General features: G+C 36.1%; 1 protein-coding gene across 7 annotated transcripts in view; it reads right to left on the bottom strand.

Annotated features, from left to right (window-relative positions):
* The window catches only part of ppargc1a (peroxisome proliferator-activated receptor gamma, coactivator 1 alpha), a 165,876-nt gene that overhangs the window by 25,016 nt on the left and 118,753 nt on the right, over nt 1-22,107 (bottom strand). For 2 of the 7 annotated variants that reach the window (XM_077742526.1, XM_077742525.1), the window contains exons 1-2: nt 8,014-8,412; nt 6,717-6,896 (exon numbers count right to left, since the gene is read on the bottom strand). In XM_077742526.1, the coding sequence (XP_077598652.1) occupies nt 6,717-6,896; nt 8,014-8,061 (228 nt within the window). In that variant the 5' untranslated portion in view covers nt 8,062-8,412. The other 5 variants (XM_077742530.1, XM_077742529.1, XM_077742528.1 and 2 more) reach the window with 4 other exon arrangements.

Consider the following 22,107-nt stretch of genomic DNA (forward strand, 5'->3'; position numbering starts at 1 on the left):
TGCACCTTATATATGGAAAGAACAGAAAACCAAAAATGAAAAACCACCACTGTCGGATATTAAAAGAACAAAAACGCCTAAACTGAAACAATACCGTTAAATATGCAGATCAGCCATCTTAGTTTACAACATCTTCCATCATATAGCTCCTCCCCCACTGCAAGATTTTATACAAAAAAATCCAAAACATCAACAATGGCTGGCTCTAGAGGTGACTGTGAAGTGAGTGAGTGCTTCATACCTGGAAGTCAATAGCAATTACCGTATTTTCACCACTATAATGCGCACTTAAAAGTCTTACATTTTCTCCAAAATGGACAGTGCGCCTTATAATACAGTGCACCTTATAATACAGTGCGCCTTATAATACAGTGCGCCTTATAATACAGTGTGCCTTATAATACAGTGCGCCTTATAATACAGTGCGCCTTATAATACAGTGCGCCTTATAATACACTGTGCCTCATAATACAGTGTGCTTTGTAATACAGTGCGCCTTATAATACAGAGCGCCTTATAATACAGTGCGCCTTATAATACAGTGTGCCTTATAATACAGTGCACCTTATAATACAGTGCGCCTTATAGTATAGTGCACCTTATAATACAGTGTGCCTTACAATACAGTGTGCCTTACAATACAGCGCGCCTTATATATGGAAAAATGTCATTCATTGATGGTGCGCCTTAAAATGTGGTGCACCTTATAGTCGTGAAAATACGGTACACACCTGTAGACATTGACAGGGATGCACTGGGGAGTTTGGAATCTGCCAGTTTCCTACTGGGACCGAGGGATGAATGTAAAAGAGAGATAGTCCCAAACCAAAAATAAAAGGGCGCTAGCTATCCCAAAACCTTCCCAGAAGGAGACTATTGTTTGGGATCCAAACCGCCTTCCAGAAAAAAACAAATCCAGCGCTTTAGGGAGCCAAAGAAGGCGGGGAAATTTACCCGAGTGTGCGGCTTTTCAACCGACAGCCCACGTGTGATAACAGTACAGATTAAGGGAAGGGGGTGCCGCATTTTTTTTTTTTGGTGACTCTGGAAATTCAGACGTCCCTTTGCAAGAGCTCTGACCAGATGTGGGCGGTTTGATTGCAAATGTCAGCGTTAATTTCAAAAAGCAAACACTCAGCAGGGGGTGAGGGGGGGGTCTCGGATTGGGAACAATGAAAATCTACACTGATTGTGTATGGGAAGTTATCTAGAGCTCATTTTTATAAACCTAAACAAGTAAATATGTGGTTATCTTAATAGTTTTTACATAGTAGAAAAGTATAAACTAATCTAAATAACTGAGTATTCAACTCACCTGAAGAAATTGATTAAAAAATGATAGTAAGGAACCTTTTTGATAAAGAAACTCACAAAAAAATCATATTTTCCAATGTTATTATTCCTTATGAGTCATACTACGAATTTAAAAGTCAAAATACATACATCTAAACAAGTGCCTTATCATTTTTTTGTAATTTAACTACTTTTAAAGTAGAAAAAACTGAATATTTTATAAAAAAATACTCTTATGCTGTTCCTAATCAATGAAATCATTCATTCCAGAAGACTTTACTGCAAAAAAATGAATATTAAAGCAGTTCTATATGTAATATCTCAGTTCTAGTTTCCATATTTTAGCACAAAGAGCCAGATTCACTCACCAAAAGAGCCATATATGGCTCCTAAGCCATAACTCCCCTACCCCTTACCCTATAGACCAAAATTACCCTTTACCCAGCTAATGATATCTTTATTTTTTCCAATTTTTTGGACCTGTAACATAACTTAGCCATAGCTCCTCTACCCCTTACCCTATAGACCAAATCTACCCTTTACCCAGCTAATGATATCAGTATTTTTTCCATATTTTTGGACCTGTGACATAACTTAAAGGAGAAAATCAAGCCCAAAGGAGTTCCACAAACGGCATCGAACCGCACGAGCGCGAAATCTCAACGACGTGTGATCGCATGCTAACAGAATGTCCGTGCAACCTATCTTGGTAAGGCTCTAAAGCCTTGGCATTTGAGTTTACTAGCTGCAAAGCCCACAACCTTTTACTCCCCAATCCTTGGGCTTTGATTCAAGCTGGCACAAGTCCAAACCTTCCCTTTCTTTACCCATCTGTCCTTATGTCTGTCTAGCCTAGCCTAGCATTGACAAATTTGTCAAGACACCTGGCCATGACATGAAGGGGGCGACCTACAAAAAAAATCCACATGACTTAATAAGAACCGGCAGAACTAGAACAAAAAATGGAGATTCGATCATGGAATCGTTGACAAAAACAGACGGATATTCCCAAATATTTCATGGACTAGACTAGGGGGGTCAAACATACGGCCCGCGGGCCGGATACGACCCATCTAGTGGTTTGGTACAGCCCGGGGAAGAAAGCTGCATTGTATAAAAAAAATATGAATTTTCTTTAAAATGTGTAGTTATTGTATAATCCGCTAGGGGGCGCAGTATTTTAGTATATGCAGACAACATGAAAACATTATTCATTTGTTCAAATTGCTTTCCAGATGTTGAAAATAAGTTTTTTTAAGTTCCACAAGGCTGGTACTAAATGATATTGGAATATTGTTACTATTTCTGTGTATTTTTATGTACTACACACTTAAAAATATATGTTTAACTGTGTAAAAAGTGTTGTTAAAATTGCTCATACTTTATTTATGTTCTTATGTTATTCTCTTGTTCATAATATATTGTTCCTAATGTAATAGGAAAATCCTGTTAATAAATATTTTGATAATTTACTCATTCTATGCACTAATTATTAGTACCGTATTTTCACGACTATAAGGCGCACCGCATTATAAGGCGCACCCTCAATGAATGACATTTTTTCCATCTATAAGGTGCACTGTATTATAAGGCGTACTGTATTATAAGGCGCACTGTATTATAAGGCGCACTGTATATTATAAGGCGCACTGTATATTATAAGGTGCACTGTATTATAAGGTGCACTGTATTATAAGGCGCACTGAATTATAAGGCGCACTCTCATTAAATGAGATTTTTTCCATATATAAGGCGCACTCTCAATGAATTACATTTTTTCCATATATAAGGCGCACTGTATTATAAGGCGCACTGTATTATAAGGCACACTGTATTATAAGGCACACTGTATTATAAGGCACACTGTATTATAAGTTGCACTGTATAATAAGGCGCACTCTCAATAAATGACAATTTTTCCATATATAAGGCGCACTCTCAATGAATGACACTTTATTATAAGGCACACTGTATTATAAGGCGCACTGTATTATAAAGGCGTCTATTTTGGAGAAAATGTAAGACTTTTAAGTGCGCCTTATAGTTGTGAAAATACGGTATTAGTGACTAATACAAAGGACAAAAGTGGGCTTATTGTCAGTTCTATGTAAATTTTGCAATGAGTTTACTGGTCCTGCCCGCTTGATCTCAAAATTAAGATGTATTCGGCCCGCAGACTCGGAGTTTGACACCCCTTGGACTAAACCTTCTAAAAAATCCATTCATTGACCAAATGGAAGAAACCCGAATTGGACCATCGACCCCCTCACTGCAATCCATGCGGTCTTCTGTCCAGTTCAAATGACATTAGGTCAACACTTCCATGCTGTTATCTTTGGCAGTACATCAGGAAATTATTGGCTCTAGCGCCCCCTTAACAACTGTGGCCCGAAATAGAACACCGGCGTTCATAGCCTGCCCATTTTGAAGAGGTGTCAAACACAAAGCAAAGAAAGTTTTACACCCATGTGGAACAGGACTAAGTGTTCTATCATAGTCTACATTTTGATCCCGGACAATAAGGAATGGACGCAGAGGCCAGCCAAGGGACGCTTGGTGAACCCGAGTTTATCTCGTATCCATTTCAAACTCCTCCCTCGCCATGACATAAATACTACCGTATTTTCACGACTGTAAGGCGCACTTAAAAGTCGTACATTTTCTCCAAAATAGACAGGGCGCCTTATATATGGAAAAAACAGAAAACCAACAATGAAAAACCACTACTTTCGGATATTAAAAAAACGCAAATGCCTGAACTGAAACAATACTGTTAAATATGCAGATCAGCCATCATAGTTTACAACATCTTCCATCATATAGCTCCTCCCCCACTGCAAAATTTTATACAACCATCAACAATGGCTGGCTCTAGAGGTGACTGTAAAGTAGTGAGTGCTTCATACCTGGAAGTCAATAGCAATTACCGTATTTTCAAGACTATAAGGCGCACTAATGTCTTAAATTTTCTCCAAAATAGACAGTGCGCCTTATAATACAGTGCGCCTTATAATGTGGTGCGCCTTATATATGGAAAATACGGTATTTAGCTTCTACAGTCAAGTTTGAAATAGAATAAGGCCGGAAAACAACAAAACCTGTCCTGACACTGATAAATGCAAAAAACTATATTGAATAAACAATAGTACTTCAACCAATAGTGGCTTCTACGCAGAATAAAAACAAAAAATCCGAAAAAAGTACCGTATTTTCACGACTATAAGGCGCACTTAAGTCTTAAATTTTCTCCAAAATAGACAGGGCGCCTTATGATCCAGTGCGCCCTATATATGCCAAAAAATGTGCCATTCATTGAGGGTGCGCCTTTTAATCCAGTGTGCCTTATACATGGAAAAATGTCATTCATTGAGGGTGCGCCTTATAATGCAGTGCGCCTTATAGTCGTGAAAATACAGTACTTCTTATTCAATCACTGAAATAATCCACAGCTATAACCCAAACAACCCAAAACCACATTTTATGAGTTTCAAACTTGGCCACGTTACTGTAGACAACCTAAAAGTATCTCCCTGGATAACAGTCAGGATTTTATTGTGATGATGCTCCACCAGGCTAATGAGGAAACACATCAGCCACCCCCCCCCCTTCCTCTACATCCACAAACTCCTCCCCCCTTCCCACGGCGCTCTAATCCTTGCCAAGAGGCAAACTTTCCCCTGTCAGATTAAAAGGGATTAGCCAGGTCCTGCTACATGAAGAACTGGCCACTTCATATGGTGACTTCAAACTTTCCAAAGATGGAGAAGCCCCTTCCAGACCCCCCCCCCTCCCCCCTATCCACCCCCCCACACCCCCCCACTCTAAGATTTGCAAAGCTTTCACTCAGCAAGACACAATAGCTACTGGCATACACGGAAAAGACCTCCAAAACATTGGCACGAGACTACAGTATTCTTGCAAAAACACATGCTCCTTATTTTCTGTGCACTGGTGCTTGACCACACAAAAAACTAATAAAATCAAGGTTAAGTCAAAGCCTGTAACATAACACCATATAATTATTTACCTGGTATGGATAATTATTAGAGTCTTAGGTCAAGGATTCCACAAAAAAGTACAGGTTGTGACTATCAAGGAGTGTTTTTTGGTGTATTTGTGTGTACGTACTACGCCCCATTGAGGTATATTTGAACTCTGAGTAGTATTGTTCCAGATATTGATCACTGAACTATATCGGAATAAAGTTTTAGCTAGTTTGGGATCACTTAAAGCCATTTTAGATAAAAAATATTCAAGTTTACATTGTATTTATGCAAAAATCATTGTAGCAACAAATCGGGTTACAGGTTTACAGGATTTCTTAACCTAGTAGGTAATAATTAGCTTCATGTAGCTATCATGCTACGATTCTACATTCCCTGACTCTTAGACAATATAAAAATATACCCTATATATGTACTACATAGATACTAAACTAGATCCAACAACTTTTTACCTGCCTTACTAGCAAAGAACCGTTTGCTAGCATCTCGGTAACATTTCAATTTAAAGTTTACAGCAAAAAGCAGTACGAGTTTCAAATAAAATTGCAAATAAACCTCACGATGGAGATTGCATCGTTGGGTCTGATCTCTTAAAAATAATTGGGTCAGTTCAGTGAAGTGAATTAACTTAAGTAAAAAGGCATGCAATCACGTCTATGCCAAACACAATGCAAGTCTAAAATCGGCTTACCTAATATTTCTATCCAAAAAAAACAATCTGACAGGTGTGTTGAAGGCCATTAAAGCCACAGAAGCGTATATTGTTCCTCAAAATGACACCTGTTGGTATTTTTAAACCAATCAGAATGCCATATCGCAAAGATTCAAGCCAGCTAGCACTTAGACTCCATTTGCGGGTCCAAAAATGGACCAAAAACAGTTCTTGGCGCTTGTCGGTGAAGTTAAACATGGAAAGAATTTCTCCTATTATCAAGTGTTGCCTGTAGAAGCAAGTGCACCCCCCGCGGACCCTCCCGGCAGCTGAAAACGTGAGCGCGTGATGCCGTTTTCACCACTCGGGGGCGAGGTTACGGCTTCCAGTTCTGCGTTTATCTACTCTACTGATAAGAGTTCTTAATGAAGACGGTGAGACTGACGGTTTTATGACCCGGGTTGGATCGTCGACCTTGTTGGCAGCCTCGTTGAGTGACAACAAGGTAGGGGGGGTTAAAAAAAAGGAACAGTGGTAGGGTGATAGGAGGTAGATTAAAGTTTTACAAGCCTTTTGAGAAGCTATTCTTTACGACGTGTCCAGAGTTTGCTTTCAGAAGTGAGCCGCTAAAGTTAAAGCCCGAACTGAAATAAACACTTTTGATAAGAAAGCCCTACCGCGGTTGGGTTCCAAATAAGGGGGTAGAGGGGTTAAAGGTCCTACCGGGTTTATTGAGCTTTACATTATCTCCCGTTTCTGTGACTTACCTCGAAAAGATTGCATGCCTCATTGCCATACTGCGCGGAAATGATCTCCGATTGGTCGCTGTACCACTTGAGTCCTCCCAGGAAGCCATCGGCGTCCAGGTCGCTGACGTCCAGCTCGGAGAGGTCGAGTTCGGGGAGGTCGGGACAGAGGGGTTGGTCTTCTCCAACCAAAGCAGCGCACTGGAAAACCAGGAGAGGCAATATGGTCAGTTTTTAACGTAGTATACCCACGTTTTATGCAAGATCTAGGGCGTACTTTACAGTACACCCCTGGGATTAACTGTAAAAGGAGCAAGGGGGCATGTTAGGTGAACCTGGTTCTGACTGTTATAAAAACAAACAAAGCTAAAGAGCTCATTTGCATGTCTTGGATGATTTTTTATAAATTTTTTATGCATCCCGGCCATTAACGGACACTCAGCTCCCCAAATTCACAAAGTTACACATTTTCAGACCCAAATTAGGAAGCAAGGAGGGGCTAAACCTCAGGGTTATACCCCACTGCCACAGCATGACTTCAAGATAGCGCTTGTGCTTACCAAATGATCCACTTTAACACCCCATGGTAGCCAAAAACTGGTCTACAACTGGATGTTTAATTATCTTATAGACTCCCCGGGTTTTTTTAAAGTGATGGACCGGCGCCCCTGGTTTTGGACAGACCATCGTTGATTTACGCACTTGCGCCGGGGAATTAAAAAGGCGGCGTATTCCTCCCGGCGTGATTATTTATAGCGTGCGCGAAGATTTTTGGAGAGAATTGTCAAGCACTGCGGAGAAATCTCCGCTCGGAGGGAAATAATCCGCACCTCCGCAGAGCATCACTGCGTAGCACGGTAGAAATTAAAGTGCTACCGGGCTACAAAAAAAACAAAAACTAGAACGGCATTTAAATAAGCTGGTGTAGATTTATTCAGACGGGTTTCACTCTCGCGCACGGATGCTGCGGGTCGCTATGGGACTCTGTGCGTAAACCCTGGAGGAAAAACAGCAAAAAAAACGGCTAGACTAGAATCCCGGTACCTTAAACGCACCATGATGAATCAAAAACGAGAGAAAGAGTCCTTCAAATACACCAAGAAATGTAGGTTTTATCCAATCCTGCTTGTTTAACAGCGTTCGGCATCCTTAACGGGGGTCCACATTACGCGGAACGCACCGAGGGGTTTAAAAAGGGGGGTTGGGTCATCTGTACTGGACTAAAAAAGCCACAAAAAACCTTTGCTCCAAAAAAAAACAACAACAAAACAGCAGTCCACAAGGATAGGACTTTGTTTTTTTTATACACTAATCTCACCTCAATTTCTCTCCACACCAAGTCCTGGTTACACCTGTCCCACGCCATCCAGCCCGGCTCGGTTTGAAACAAAAAAAAAACAACCAAAAAAAAAAAATGCAAAAAAAATCAACCAAAAAAATGCACAAAAAAAAAAAATTCAAAAAAAATTGGAACTTAACAACCCCTTTAAAAAAATAAGAAAATAATCTTCAGGAATAGGGGTTGAAAAGGATAAAAAAAATGAGGGAGGGGAGGGGGGGATCAGGTATAAAAGAAATCCAAGCGTGGTTGTAGCGAATGGCTTGCACACAGGCGACTGCTACCCCTCGCCGAGAATGAACCGAGGGCACCTGTCTTACAACTGCTTTCCATCACATGACAAAGCTATTAAAAGTAGGCAGGGGAGTGACTCCGAGTCCACGCTACTCACCAGTGACGTGCGCTGAGGGGGCGTGGCCATGTACACGTAGTAACAAAATAGAATCCAATCAAATCCTCATGCAATTAAAATCCAAACATGGTTTTTTAAAGCTACCCCTCGGACCATCGACTGTGAATTCTCTCTCTCTTCTCTTCTCTTTTCTTGCTCTCTAAATATATATACACACTGGAAAGGATTCCTATTGGTTCACGCTCAGGAACAGAGGGGAATGTAAAATGTTTGCGGAGAGGAGGAAGGTTTAACCCTTTCAGGGGGGAGATGTTCAATTATGTGGCTTGGAAATGAAAATAATGGGTTTAATTTGTTTTTTTTTTTAGATTTTATAACTATCAAAAAAATCCAAAAGAAAACCCTTAAAATTAAGTATTTTTTATATATATATTTGGTTCGTAATATGTTTTTTTAGTGCAACCATAAACCATTAGAAATAAAAAACATAAATATTTATTTTATTGTGACTCGTAAATGAAAATAATGGGTTTAATTAGTTTTTTTTTAGATTTTATAACTATCAAAAAAATCCTTAAGATAACCCTTAAATGAAGTAAAAAATAATTCTATATATTTGGTTCGTAATATGTTTTTTAATACAACCATAAACCATTAGAAATAAAAAAACATATTTTAACAATATATTATTATATATTAATATATAACAAATATTTATTTAATTGGGTTTTCACTTTATAGTAATTGCAAATATTTTAAGGAAAAATATACTTATTTAGTTGTTTTTATGTAAAAAAATAGTTTATTCATACACATTTCATATCTGAGTGGATTAAATATATTAAATACAGAATAAATTTCATCTGATTGGTTCGTTCTAGAACACAGGTGTTAAAGTGGCGGCCTGGGGGCCAAATCTGGCCCGATGCATCATTTTGTGTGGCCCGAGAGAGTCAATCATGAGTGCTGACTTTCTGATTTAGGATTAAATTAAAATGATAAATATAGATGTATATTAAATTTCCTGATTTCCCCCTTTTAAATCAATAATTGTCATTTTTTAATCATTTTTTCCTGTGTTTTTAGTTCAAAAATCATTTTTGTAGACTCAAAAAATATATTTAAAAAAAGCTAAAATAAACATTGTATTAGATCTATAAAAAACTGGACATTCAGGCCTTTTAATCCAGTTCTTTTAATCCATTTATGTAAAAAAAATCTAAATATTATATCTAAAATGGTCCAGCCCTTGAACCAACCCGAGTCTTCCATCCATGTTCTAGAATCTAAAAGTTTTTTATCATCCAATATCCACACAATCAGTTTCATCATAATCCTACTGGATTAAGTAAAACCAGACTATATCCCAAATCCGAAACAGCAACAGATCTTATGTCTTCACCCAGACAAAATTCAGTTTTCCTGACATATCCAATTGCTTGCAGACTTGCAATTCTTAGTCCAGGCAGTAAAAAACAGGTGGCAGAATCAAGGGTGTATACAGTATCAACACAACATGTATAGGCAACATGAGCTGACTTAAATAAAAACAAAAGCCTTGTGTATATGTTCAACAAAAACCCTATCAACCCCAAGAAACATGCCTTTCTTATTCTAATCTACCAAAAACTCAACATACATACATGTGTATGTTAAAAAATCCCATTAAAGCAACATTTCGGGGTAATAAAACCTCTAAATAACAGATTTTACTTGACCAGAATCTATTTTAGACGATTGGACGCCTATCACCTATAGCTAAAACCCCATCTACCCCCAAAAAACATGTTTTTCTTATTCTAATCCACCAAAAACTCAACATACATACACATGTATATTAAATAATCCCATTTAAGAAGTATTTCGGGGTGATATAATCTCTAAATAACAGATTTTACTTGACCAGAATCCATTTTAGACGATTGGACGCCTATCACCTATAGCTAAAACCCCATCTACCCCCAAAAAACATGTTTTTCTTATTCTAATCCACAAAAGAACTCAACATACATACATGTGTATGTTAAATAATCCCATTGAAGCAACATTAAAGGTTGATATGATCTGTAAATAACATTTTACTTGAGCGGAAACCAGTTTGGACGATTGGACGCCTATCACCTATAGCTAAAACCCCATCTTCCCCCCAAAAAACTGTTTTCTTATTCTAATCCACCAAAAACTCAACATACATACATGTGTACGTTAAATAATCCCATTAAAGCAACATTTTAGGGTGATATAATCTCTAAAAAACAGATTTTACTTGAACAGAATCCTTCATGGATGATTGGACGCCTATCACCTATAGCTAAAACCCCAACTACCCCCAAAAACATGTTTTTCTTATTCTAATCCACCAAAAACTCAACATACATACAAGTGTATATTGAATAATCCAATTAAAAGTTGATATAATCTCTAAAAAACACATTTTACTTAACCAGAATCCATTTTAGACGATTGGACGCCTATCGCCTATAGCATAAACCCTATCCTCCCCCAAAAAACTGTTTTTCTTATTCTAATCCACCAAAAACTCAACATACATACAAGTGTATATTGAATAATCCCATTAAAGGTTGATATAATCTCTAAATAACAGATTTTACTTTACCAGAATCCATTTTAGACGATTGGACGCCTATCGCCCTATAGCTAAAACCCTATTTACCCCCAAAAAACATGCTTTTCTTATTTAAATCCACCAAAAACTCAACATACATACAAGTGTATGTATAATAATCCCATTAAAGGTTGATATAATCTCTAAATAACAGATTTTACTCAACCAAAATTCATTTTAGACGATTGGACGCCTATCGCTTATAACTATTACATTAAACTCGTAAATCCCCACCACCTCAGAACTGTAGCTCCGCCCAATCCGAGCAGGTGGTGTGTTCAATGACCTCACAGAGCCCAGATGGACCGTGACCACACGGGGCGCCGATGTGGGAAGGCGGAGGTTTTTTTGTTAGGTAACAGTCCACCTTTTTTTTGATGAAAACCGACAGTCCAAAACAACATGGGTTCTAGAACGCCGCCATATGTACACCCTGAAAAAAAAACTGGAAGTGACATCCTTTCTCTGGCCTCGCATTGAACCGTTTTCTGGACACGGGCGTGAAAAGTTGTTCACACCCATCATGGCGGACATGGGGGGTGTCGGAGACAAACTTGGTAAAAACGAACCAATCAGATGGAATTTACACTCTATTTAATATATTTAATCCACTCAGATATCAAATGTATATGAATAAAAAACATTTTTTCTTACAAAAGAAACCATAACTAAATAAATATATTCTTTCCTTAAAATATTTGCAATTACTACAAAGTAAAAACCTTTTAACACAATAAAATAAATATTTATATTTTTTATTTCTAATGATTTATGGTTGTACGAAAAAAACATTACAAACCAAATATATACAATTATTTTTTTACTTCATTTGGAGGTTTTTATGGATTTTTTATGGTTTTTATGGATTATATATGTTTTTTTATGGTTTTTATGGATTTTTTATGTTTTTTTTTATGGCTTTATGGATTTTTTATGGGTTTTATTTATGGTTTTTATGGTTTTATGGTTACAAACCAAATATATAAAAAAAATTTTTACTTCATTTGAAGGTTTTTATGGATTTCTTATGGTTATAAAATCTAAAAAAAAAAATTTAACTAAATATTTTCATTTTTAAGCCACATGATTGGACGTCTATCAACGTGAAAACCCTTTAACACAACAAAATAAATATTTATAATTATTATTTCTAATGCTTTACTAAAAAAATGAACCGAATATATAAAATTATTGGGAAAAGCTAGGTGGCTAAAATGGCTAGCCCTCGTTTTGACATAATATATCTTTTTTTGGAGCTGACTTGAAGCAAATTGCGCCGCTGGCAGTTCACAGGGAGCGAAAGGTCTTAATGATTAAACAATCTGTCCCTGGGGGTCTTCTGACAAGTGGAAGTGGCCTTAGCCAAAATGAGGCTAATCCGTAGATAATTATCTTTGTTTGAATATTCAACATGGCCGCACTGCCAGTGCTAGAGTTTCGTTTCATCGCTGATTGGGCGTCTCATGGCGAGGGAAAGTTAAATGGATCGATTGGATAATACATTAGTAACTTTTGAGAGGATTTGGTAGGTATTTGTTGTTGTTTTTGGGGTTAATTGATTTGATGTAGTTTTTAGTTTTAGAGGTTTCTTTTGGGGTTGTATGGTTTGGGTCAAGGGGGTGTCGGAGTCGGGTTGGTTCGCAGGGCTGTGTTAAGGTTAAGTTGATTTTATGTGGGATGGATTATTTTAGATATAATATTTAGATTTTTTAATGGATTAAAAGAACTGGATTAAAATAACTGAATATTCAGTTTTTTTACAGATCTAAAACTGTTTATTTTAGCTTTTTTTATATGATTTTGTTTTTTATAAATGGACTAAAAGAACTGGATTAAAAGCAGTGAATATTCAGTTTCTATTTTATCGATCAAAATATATTTTTTGGATTTTATCCAATGATTTTTGAACTAAAAACACAGAAAAAATTGATTAAAATTAAACATAAGAAATTATTTCATCCAATAAAGATTGTTTTCTTACTGCAAAGCAGGAAATAACCAACAAATAGTAAATGTTAATTCGCCAACACCTACTGGTGAAAAAGAGTATAGCAACACTAACTTTTGTGCACATATAAGCCGTATCCTTGATCCAGTTATCATTTTTTATACAAATACGGCTTATATGCGAGAAAATACGGTATTTTACTCTCTTATTGGCAGGCATAAAAACAACTTGACATATATTTATATAAAAAACTAGATTCACAAAAATAAAAACTGCATTTTATGATAAAACATGACCAGATTCAGCACCCAAAATTGAATAAATTAAATAAAAATACTACAGTACGATAATACAATAGCATTTTATGCTAATTCCATGAATAGTATTGTAGTCCGCTCCACTAATTTCGTTACCGGGCGGATTTTGAAATAGTTTTAAGCCCTAAAAATCATGCAAGATGTATACGAGAGTGTAGCGGCGGCAAGACTACGCTAAACTGGCGCTTGGGATCTGGGAATTGTGCGGCACTTTGCTGGAATATTAAAATTCATGCATACGGACAAATTCCGAGACACAACATGTCTGGCGCTGCTGAAAAAAAACTGTCTTCTCAATCTTTTACAGCGACTGGTCTTTTTTTATATTGAGCTATTCCTACAAAATGTATTCCGGAATGTGAAAAATTCATAGAGATTTCATCGTTTGCTTCGGGCCAGTGCATTTTTTTTCTGCTAAAGGAGGAGGGGGGGGTGCAGGGGGGTGGGAGGGGTCTCCCGTGAGTTTGCAAGGCGCCGCAAAGCACAACAGATGTTGCTTGATTTCCAGAATTAACAGCAAGGGGCGGGGCTAGATACCTTGACGGAATGGCGCTCGCCATGCTCAGCACTTTGAAAGAGCGCCAGGGAGGAATTAGGTCAACCGGAGTGCAACGTGTACCCCTGTGGAACTCCGCCTTCAAAAAATCTCGCTGGCAGACGGACTGGAAAACCAGGTGAAAATGTACCCCAAAATTAACTAGCCAATTACAGGCGGCGTGCGTCAATACAAAAGGTTTTTTCCACATCTTAAAAAGCGGCATTCTGACACAAGAGCCCCAAAAAATGTCAAAAACTGAATAGAATTTTTGAATATTAGTCTTTTTTCATAAAGTACTTTGGTTTTGGAATGTAAGTATGTGTATGTATATATGTGCTTATATATGCATGTGTATGTATATATGTGCTTATATATGTATGCATATGTATATATATGCTTATATATGTATGTATATGTGCTTATATATGTATGTGTATGTATATATGTGCTTATATATGTATGTGTATGTATATATGTGCTTATATATGTATGCATATGTATATGTGCTTATATATGTGTATGTGTATGTATATATGTGCTTATATATGTATGTGTATGTATATATGTGCTTATATATGTATGTGTATGTATATATGTGCTTATATATGTATGTGTATGTATATTTATATATGTGTGTATGTATATCTGTGCTTATATATGTATGTGTATGTATATATGTGCTTATATATATGTATTTGTATGTAAATATGTAATTGTATGTGTATGTATATCTGTGCTTATATATGTATGTGTATGTATATATGTGCTTATATATATATGTATTTGTATGTATATATGTAATTGTATGTGTATGTATATCTGTGCTTATATATGTATGTGTATGTATATATGTGCTTATATATATGTATTTGTATGTATATATGTAATTGTATGTGTATGTATATCTGTGCTTATATATGTATGTGTATGTATATATGTGCTTATATATATGTATTTGTATGTATATATGCGCTTATATATGTATGTATATATGTGCTTATATATGTATGTGTATGTATATATGTGCTTATATAAGTATGTGTATGTATATATGTGCTTATACATGTATGTATATGTATATATGTGCTTATATATGTATGTGTATGTATATATATATGTATGTGTACGTATATATGTGCTTATATATGTATGTGTATGTATATATGTGCTTATTTATATATGTATGTGTATGTATATGTATATATATTTCAGCAACACGGTTATTTATTTACATATTTATTCATGTATTTACTTATTAACTTATTGCCTATCTATTTATGTCTAAAATGTATTTTTCTGTGTCTGTATTCTCACCCTCTTGCTACTGTGACAACGAAATTTCCCTTAATACGGCATAAATAAAATCATCCAATCCAATCCAATCCAAAAACCAAATCTCTGACAGAACTCCGTCCAATCTTAAGTGAAAAAAAATCTTATTTTAGTTTAAAATTGCCCAATTTCGGCAAACCAAATACAGCAAAAGCACGACCTCACTGCCCTTTGGCATTCGGGGGAAATACGGCGAGTTGTAAACCGACACTCTTCAAAGGCACGTCTGACTTCAAACGTGTGCGTAAAAATCTAGATTTCCACGATCTACGGACATCTTGGCAATCTTCCATAAACGTGCGGGTTGGCGTAAGCACATTACCGATATAATGCTGAGAGAGGACCAATCTTTATGTTTTTCGTAAAACAAACGCCGCCATTCCCAGGCGAACAACGCGTCCATAAACTGCCCAATAGAAAAAAATCGGCCATTTTCCTTTTTCGCCATCCATCCTTTCACGAAATGATTCCCAGCTGCGGGTTTTGTGATTCCAGCGGGAATTCCTTCCCCGCCACAATAAAGTGGATTAATCGGCGTTGGCGCTGGGCACTTTGGTCCAGATGACGCGTATAATTAAGGCGTAATTAGCATGTCATCTACATGAGGAAATATGATTGGGGAAGCCAGGATTGGAACGCTACGCCCTTAGAGATAACTTCCTTTCGCTGACGTGACTTTAACGTCTTTAGTCAAACGGATTCGCTTGTTTATTTCCATGCTAACGTATTTAAACGCTGATTTACCAACGTGTTGGTTGTATTTGCATGCTAACTCGGTTAGCAACTTGGATTGCATTTGCGCTCTCAAAGTCATTGGATGGATTGATGTTGTTGGTCGCCAGTCTTTTGGTCGCCAGTCAAATGGTGACAGAGAGTTTACTGTTGAAACCAGCTCTCAAAATTAGATTTATGAGAGAGATTTTAATATCCAAGAGAGAGAGTTTAATATCTAAGTACTGTTAAATATCTAAGTACTGTTTAATATCTAAGGGAGAGTTTAATATCTAATTACTGTTTAATATCTAAGCACTGTTTAATATCTAAGTGCTGTTTAATATCTAAGTGCTGTTTAATATGTAAGTACTGTTTAATATCCAAGTGCTGTTTAATATCTAAGTGCTGTTTAATATGTAAGTACTGTTTAATATCCAAGTACTGTTTAATATCTAAGTACTGTTTAATATCTAAGTACGGTTTAATATCCAAGTACTGTTTAATATCCAACTACTGTTTAATATCCAAGTACTGTTTAATATCCAAGTACTGTTTAATATCTAAGTACTGTTTAAGATCTAAGTACTGTTTAATATCCAAGTACTGTTTAATATCTAAGTACTGTTTAAGATCTAAGTACTGTTTAATATCCAATTACTGTTTAATATCTAAGTACTGTTTAATATCTAAGAGACAAGTTTAATATCTAAGTACTGTTTAATATATAAGTACTGTTTAATATCCAAGTACTGTTTAATATCTAAGTACTGTTTAATATCTAAGTACTGTTTAATGTCTAAGTATTGTTTATTATCTAAGTATTGTTGAGACCAGCTCTCAAAATTATATTCATGAGAGTTTAATATCTAAATATCTACTTTTTTTCAACACTACTTAGATATTAAACAGTACTTCGATATTAAACTCTTTCTTATATATTGAACTCCCTCTTATGAATATAATTTTGAGAGCTGGTTTCAACAGTAAACTCTCTGTCACCATTTGCATACTTGGCTTTTCCTTATCACATTTCCTAATACAACTTTACGTATCAAAACATAAGCTTCCAAAACTTAACATTTAATCTAATTTCTAATAATCCCTCCCCCTTCCACACACCAATATATCCCCCACCAGCCTGCCCTGGTAATTGATTACATCGCAATCATTTATGGAGAATATTAATTTCCCTTTCCGCCACCGTCGCCGTCGTACCACGCGATTTGACGGCATTATGAATTATTCCGAATCTTCGTAACGATGTCCTACGTCGGTATCGCCATTACGAGGCGAGGAACTTAATTTTCCTATTGTTAATTAATCGTACCGTTCTTGGTGAGAGTAATAAAAATGCTATTAGGTAAAATACCTTTATCATTAAGCTAACTTTGTTAATATGGCCATCAGCGGGACTCCATAAACAAAAAACCTCACAAAGGAGTGATTAAAAATGGATGTCATCAATTACAAACAATGGAAAATTATCCAACATGTCGTAGAATCCTTTCCTTAAAAGTCAGGTTAGTCTTTTCCCACCTGTATCTTTACTTAACTTAAGTACGTAGTTAGTATTTTGCGACCAATAGTTCACGGAAATGTTCTTCTTATATTGTGCCGATGACATGAAAGACAAAGAGTGACGAAAGGGACCGTAAAATAATAAAAAGTGTTTGTTTCGGAGGTTGTAAAAGTTATTGGATGTTTAATGATATGTCACGTCAGCTTGTGTAAACACACGTTCGGTTAAAAAGATAAAAAATGGTAGCAATAAGAAAAGGAATTTGGAATCTATGGAATATTACAGGTACTTTTCCTGAAAATTGGATTAATCTTAATTTTTTTAGGTTAAATAAGACTTATTTCAACCAAAAAATGTTTATTTTGAACCATTAAAAGCTAATTCAAGGGTGTCGGATTCAGGTTGGTTCGTGTACTTTGATAAATGTGGTCTAAATGTTTCATTTATTCCATTAAAACAGACAAAAAATTAAATATCTCATTTTTAGAGCACATTAATTTGAAAAAGACAAAGTCAATGCATGTGATTTAGTTTCTAAGTCCACAAAAATTGAGGATGTGGGCCAAAACAGGCCCCCGGACTCCTATTAGACACCCCTGCCCTTAAGGTGATAAAAAAAACGTTATTTTGTTTGAAGCCAATGAAATAGCAGCAAACAAAAAGCTGGAAAAACGTAAAGTACTGTATTTTCACATATATAAGGCGCACCACATTATAGGGCGCACCCTCAATTTTATTTTTTTCATTTATAAGGCGCACTGGATTATAAAGCGCCATGTCTATTTTGTAGGAAATTTAAGACTTTTAAGTGCGCCTTATAGTCGTGAAAATACGGTAAATAAAACTGGAACTTTGAGTCCAAAAAATGAAGCAAAGCTGCTACTTACAATCAGCAAAAACTAAAATCCCCATGTATCGTATTTTCACGACTATAAGGCGCACCACATTTAAAGGCGCAATCTCAATGAATGACACATTTTATTTTTTTTTCCATATATAAAGCACACTGGATTATAAGACGCCATGTCTATTTTGTAGAAAATTTAAGACTTTTAAGTGCGCCTTATAGTAGTGAAAATACGGTAAATAAAAACTGGAACTTTGAGTCCAAAAATGAAGCAAAACTGCTACTTACAATCAGCAAAAACTAAAATCCCCAAGTATCATATTTTCACGACTATAAGGCGCACCACATTTAAAGGCGCAATCTCAATAAATGACACATTTTATTTTTTTTCCATATATAAAGCACACTGGATTATAAGGCGCCATGTCTATTTTGTAGAAAATTTCAGACTTTTAAGTGCGCCTTATAGTCGTGAAAATACGGTAAATAAAAAACTGGAACTTTGAGTCGAAATATGAAGCAAAACTGCTACTTACAATCAGCAAAAACTAAAATCCCCAAGTATCGTATTTTCACGACTATAAGGCGCACCACATTTAAAGGCGCAATCTCAATGAATGACACATTTTATTTTTTATTCCATATATAAAGCACACTGGATTATAAGGCGCCATGTCTATTTTGTAGGAAATTTAAGACTTTTAAGTGCGCCTTATAGTCGTGAAAATACGGTAAATAAAACTGGAACTTTGAGTCCAAAAAATGAAGCAAAGCTGCTACTTACAATCAGCAAAAACTAAAATCCCCATGTATCGTATTTTCACGACTATAAGGCGCACCACATTTAAAGGCGCAATCTCAATAAATAACACATTTAAATTTTTTTCCATATATAAAGCACACTGGATTATAAGACGCCATGTCTATTTTGTAGAGAATTTAAGACTTTTAAGTGCGCCTTATAGTGGTGAAAATACGGTAAATAAAAAACTGGAACTTTGAGTCGAAATATGAAGCAAAGCTGCTACTTGCAATCAGCAAAAAAAAAAGGGTAAGACACCATCCCGCCAGAAAGAATTGGACTGCCAAAGACGTACGTAGATGAAAGCGCATAATCTTTTAAGCTTGCATTTGAAGCTAATCTTCCATTAAAGAATAGTACAGTTACAACTGCTTTGTGAAGCGGAAACGCAAAGACAGCAGAACGGATGTCCGCCATTGCCCCGTGACTTTGAACATAGACAGAAAAGGGCAAAAGTTGCCATTTCGGAGTTAAATTCCAAATAAAAACAGCCGGGAAATAATGTCTACCATCAAATACACACAAACAAAACAAAACATAAACACCAATACAACCAAAGTACCAGAGATTAACTTAAACAGGATTGTTTAGGGTTATCTACCGTGTTTTTTTACAGGCAAAACACAAATCAGGATTGTTATCCTTTGTGCAGGTGTGTGGGAGTGTGTATAGGGTTGCCAGGTGTGTGGGAGTGTGTTTAGGGTTGCCAGGTGCGTGGAAAAATACTCAAACTGGATATTAGCCGCATGTGATTAGAGTTAAGTCATTCAAGAAGGGTTAATAGCACTATTATTCAGCTTGAGGGCGTGGCTTGTACATTGTTATGGTGCAAAAGGGGTGTCAAACTCAGTTTGGCTCGTGAGCCATATTTGTGCTATCTAGATTTAGTGTTGTTGATGTTCTAGTGCTAAAAAAATCAACTAAAAACTGGAATTAGCGTATTTTCTCACATATAGTCCGTATAAAAACTGATGACTGAATTAAGGGTATGGCTTATATGTGCATAAATTAGACTTGATATGCACGAAACTACTAAGTGACAAAGTTAAAATGCAATAAGGCAAGAAAATATGGCCGATATGGTCATTTATTTTGAAATAGAGACAAGATAAACAAATAAAAGGGCTAAATAAAATTGATTTTCAGGTCTATGAAGGAAATTCAAGAGAAAAATAAACCTTATTTTGCATAAAACGTGAAAAAAATCAGTACATACACACTTCCTAGTTGTACTGGTCACCTGACTTACTTTTAGAATTTTTCTACCTACAGGCCACGCCCTTTTGGAATGTACAAACCATCAGAATATCCTATCAATTGATAATTGATGATTTTTAATAAGTTTTTCCCTTCAAAATAAGACATTTGTACTTAAAACTGAATATGGAGGTGAAAATGAGAAAAATCGTAAAATTCTTTATGATTTTAACCCTAAGAATATGCTTTTGAGTCATAAAATAATACATTTGTACTCCCTATTAAACCCATGAATATAAAGGTAAAAATTCTGAGTCAGGGGACGGCTTATACGAGAAAAATTGTAGAATTTAACTATTTTAAGGCATTTTTAAGGGTCCGACTTATACGTGGAAACGGTCAATATGTACGAAAATACAGTAAGTGTTTCAAACTCCCAAAAAAGTGCCAAATTTTGATGAAAAATGGAAGAATAACGAAGTTAAATGCCTATCGAGCCTTGTATCGTTAACCAATGGCAATGACAGCATATGTAGCATAGCTAATTTAAGTTAATGCAAAGACAAGACGACAACTGCGTTTGTCATGACATCATTAGAACAGCAGGGCGGCGTCTCCCTATAATCGGCCTGGGGGGGGTGAGGGTCAAGGAGAACCGGCGTGAAGCGTTGAAGCATGCTTTCAACTGCAACCCGAGTAGGTTACAACGTAGCCACATCACATGTGGACCCCTCGCCGGGCTTTGATGGCGGCGTGCACGGAATAACTGCCCATGTCGCCATCCCGTAGCAACGGTGCTGAAAATAAGCATAGTGGGAGGTGAACACTGTCTTGGAATGAGGGGAAGAGCATCTCTCACCTTGCTATGGTGACCTAAGATCTCTTAATGAAGTCAGTTGGCTTGGTGGGGGAGTGGTTTATAGACGTGGCTTAGGTGTGGGAGAGTTTGAGTTCGATTCCCAGTTGGTGGGTTTTTGAGTGTTGGGTGGTTGTCGGTTTTATGGTCATGGTGGTAATTGATTTAGAGCAAGGGTTGGTTTGCGGGCTGGACCATTTTAGGTATAATATTTAGATTTTTTTTTATTAGAAATTGATTAAGAGAACTGGATTAAAAGCCCTGAATATTCAGTTTTATTTTAGCTTTTTTAAAATATATTTTAAGATTTTACAAAATGATTTTTGAACTAAAACATAGAAAAAATGATTAAAAATGACAATTATTGACCATTTTAGATATAGTATTTATTTTTTTTTATATATAAATGGATTAAAAGAACGGAATATTCGATTTTTTATAGATCTGAAACTATGTTTATTTTAGCTTTTTTTTACATATACTTTTAGATTTTACAAAATGATTTTTGAACTTAAAAACAGAAAAAAAATTGATTAAAAATGACAATTATTGATTAAAAAGGGGGAAAATCAGGAAATTAAATACACAACTATACTATATTCATTTTAATTTGATCCTAAAACAGAAAGTCAGTCCATTACTTACTTTCCCGGGTCCTCACTACTTTACAGTCACCTCTAGAGCCAGCCATTGTTGATATTTTGCATTTTTTTGTATAAAATCTTGCAGTGGGGGAGGAGCTATATGATGGAAGATGTTGTAAACTAAAATGGCATCTGGATATTTCACAGTATTGTTTCAGTTCAGGCATTTGTGTTTTTTTAATATCCGACAGTGGTGGTTTTTCGTTTTTGGTCCATATATAAGGCGCACTGGATTATAAGGCGCACTGTCTATTTTGGAGAAAAGTTAAGACTTTTAAGTGCGCCTTATAGTCGTGAAAATACAGTACTTGTTTTTCTTCTGTTATGGACTAACAGCTCTTTAGGGACTAACAAACTCAAAGCCAGCATTTCACATCCATT

Source organism: Stigmatopora nigra, chromosome 20, assembly GCF_051989575.1.
Source record: "Stigmatopora nigra isolate UIUO_SnigA chromosome 20, RoL_Snig_1.1, whole genome shotgun sequence".
NCBI classification, from domain to species: Eukaryota; Metazoa; Chordata; class Actinopteri; order Syngnathiformes; family Syngnathidae; genus Stigmatopora; species Stigmatopora nigra.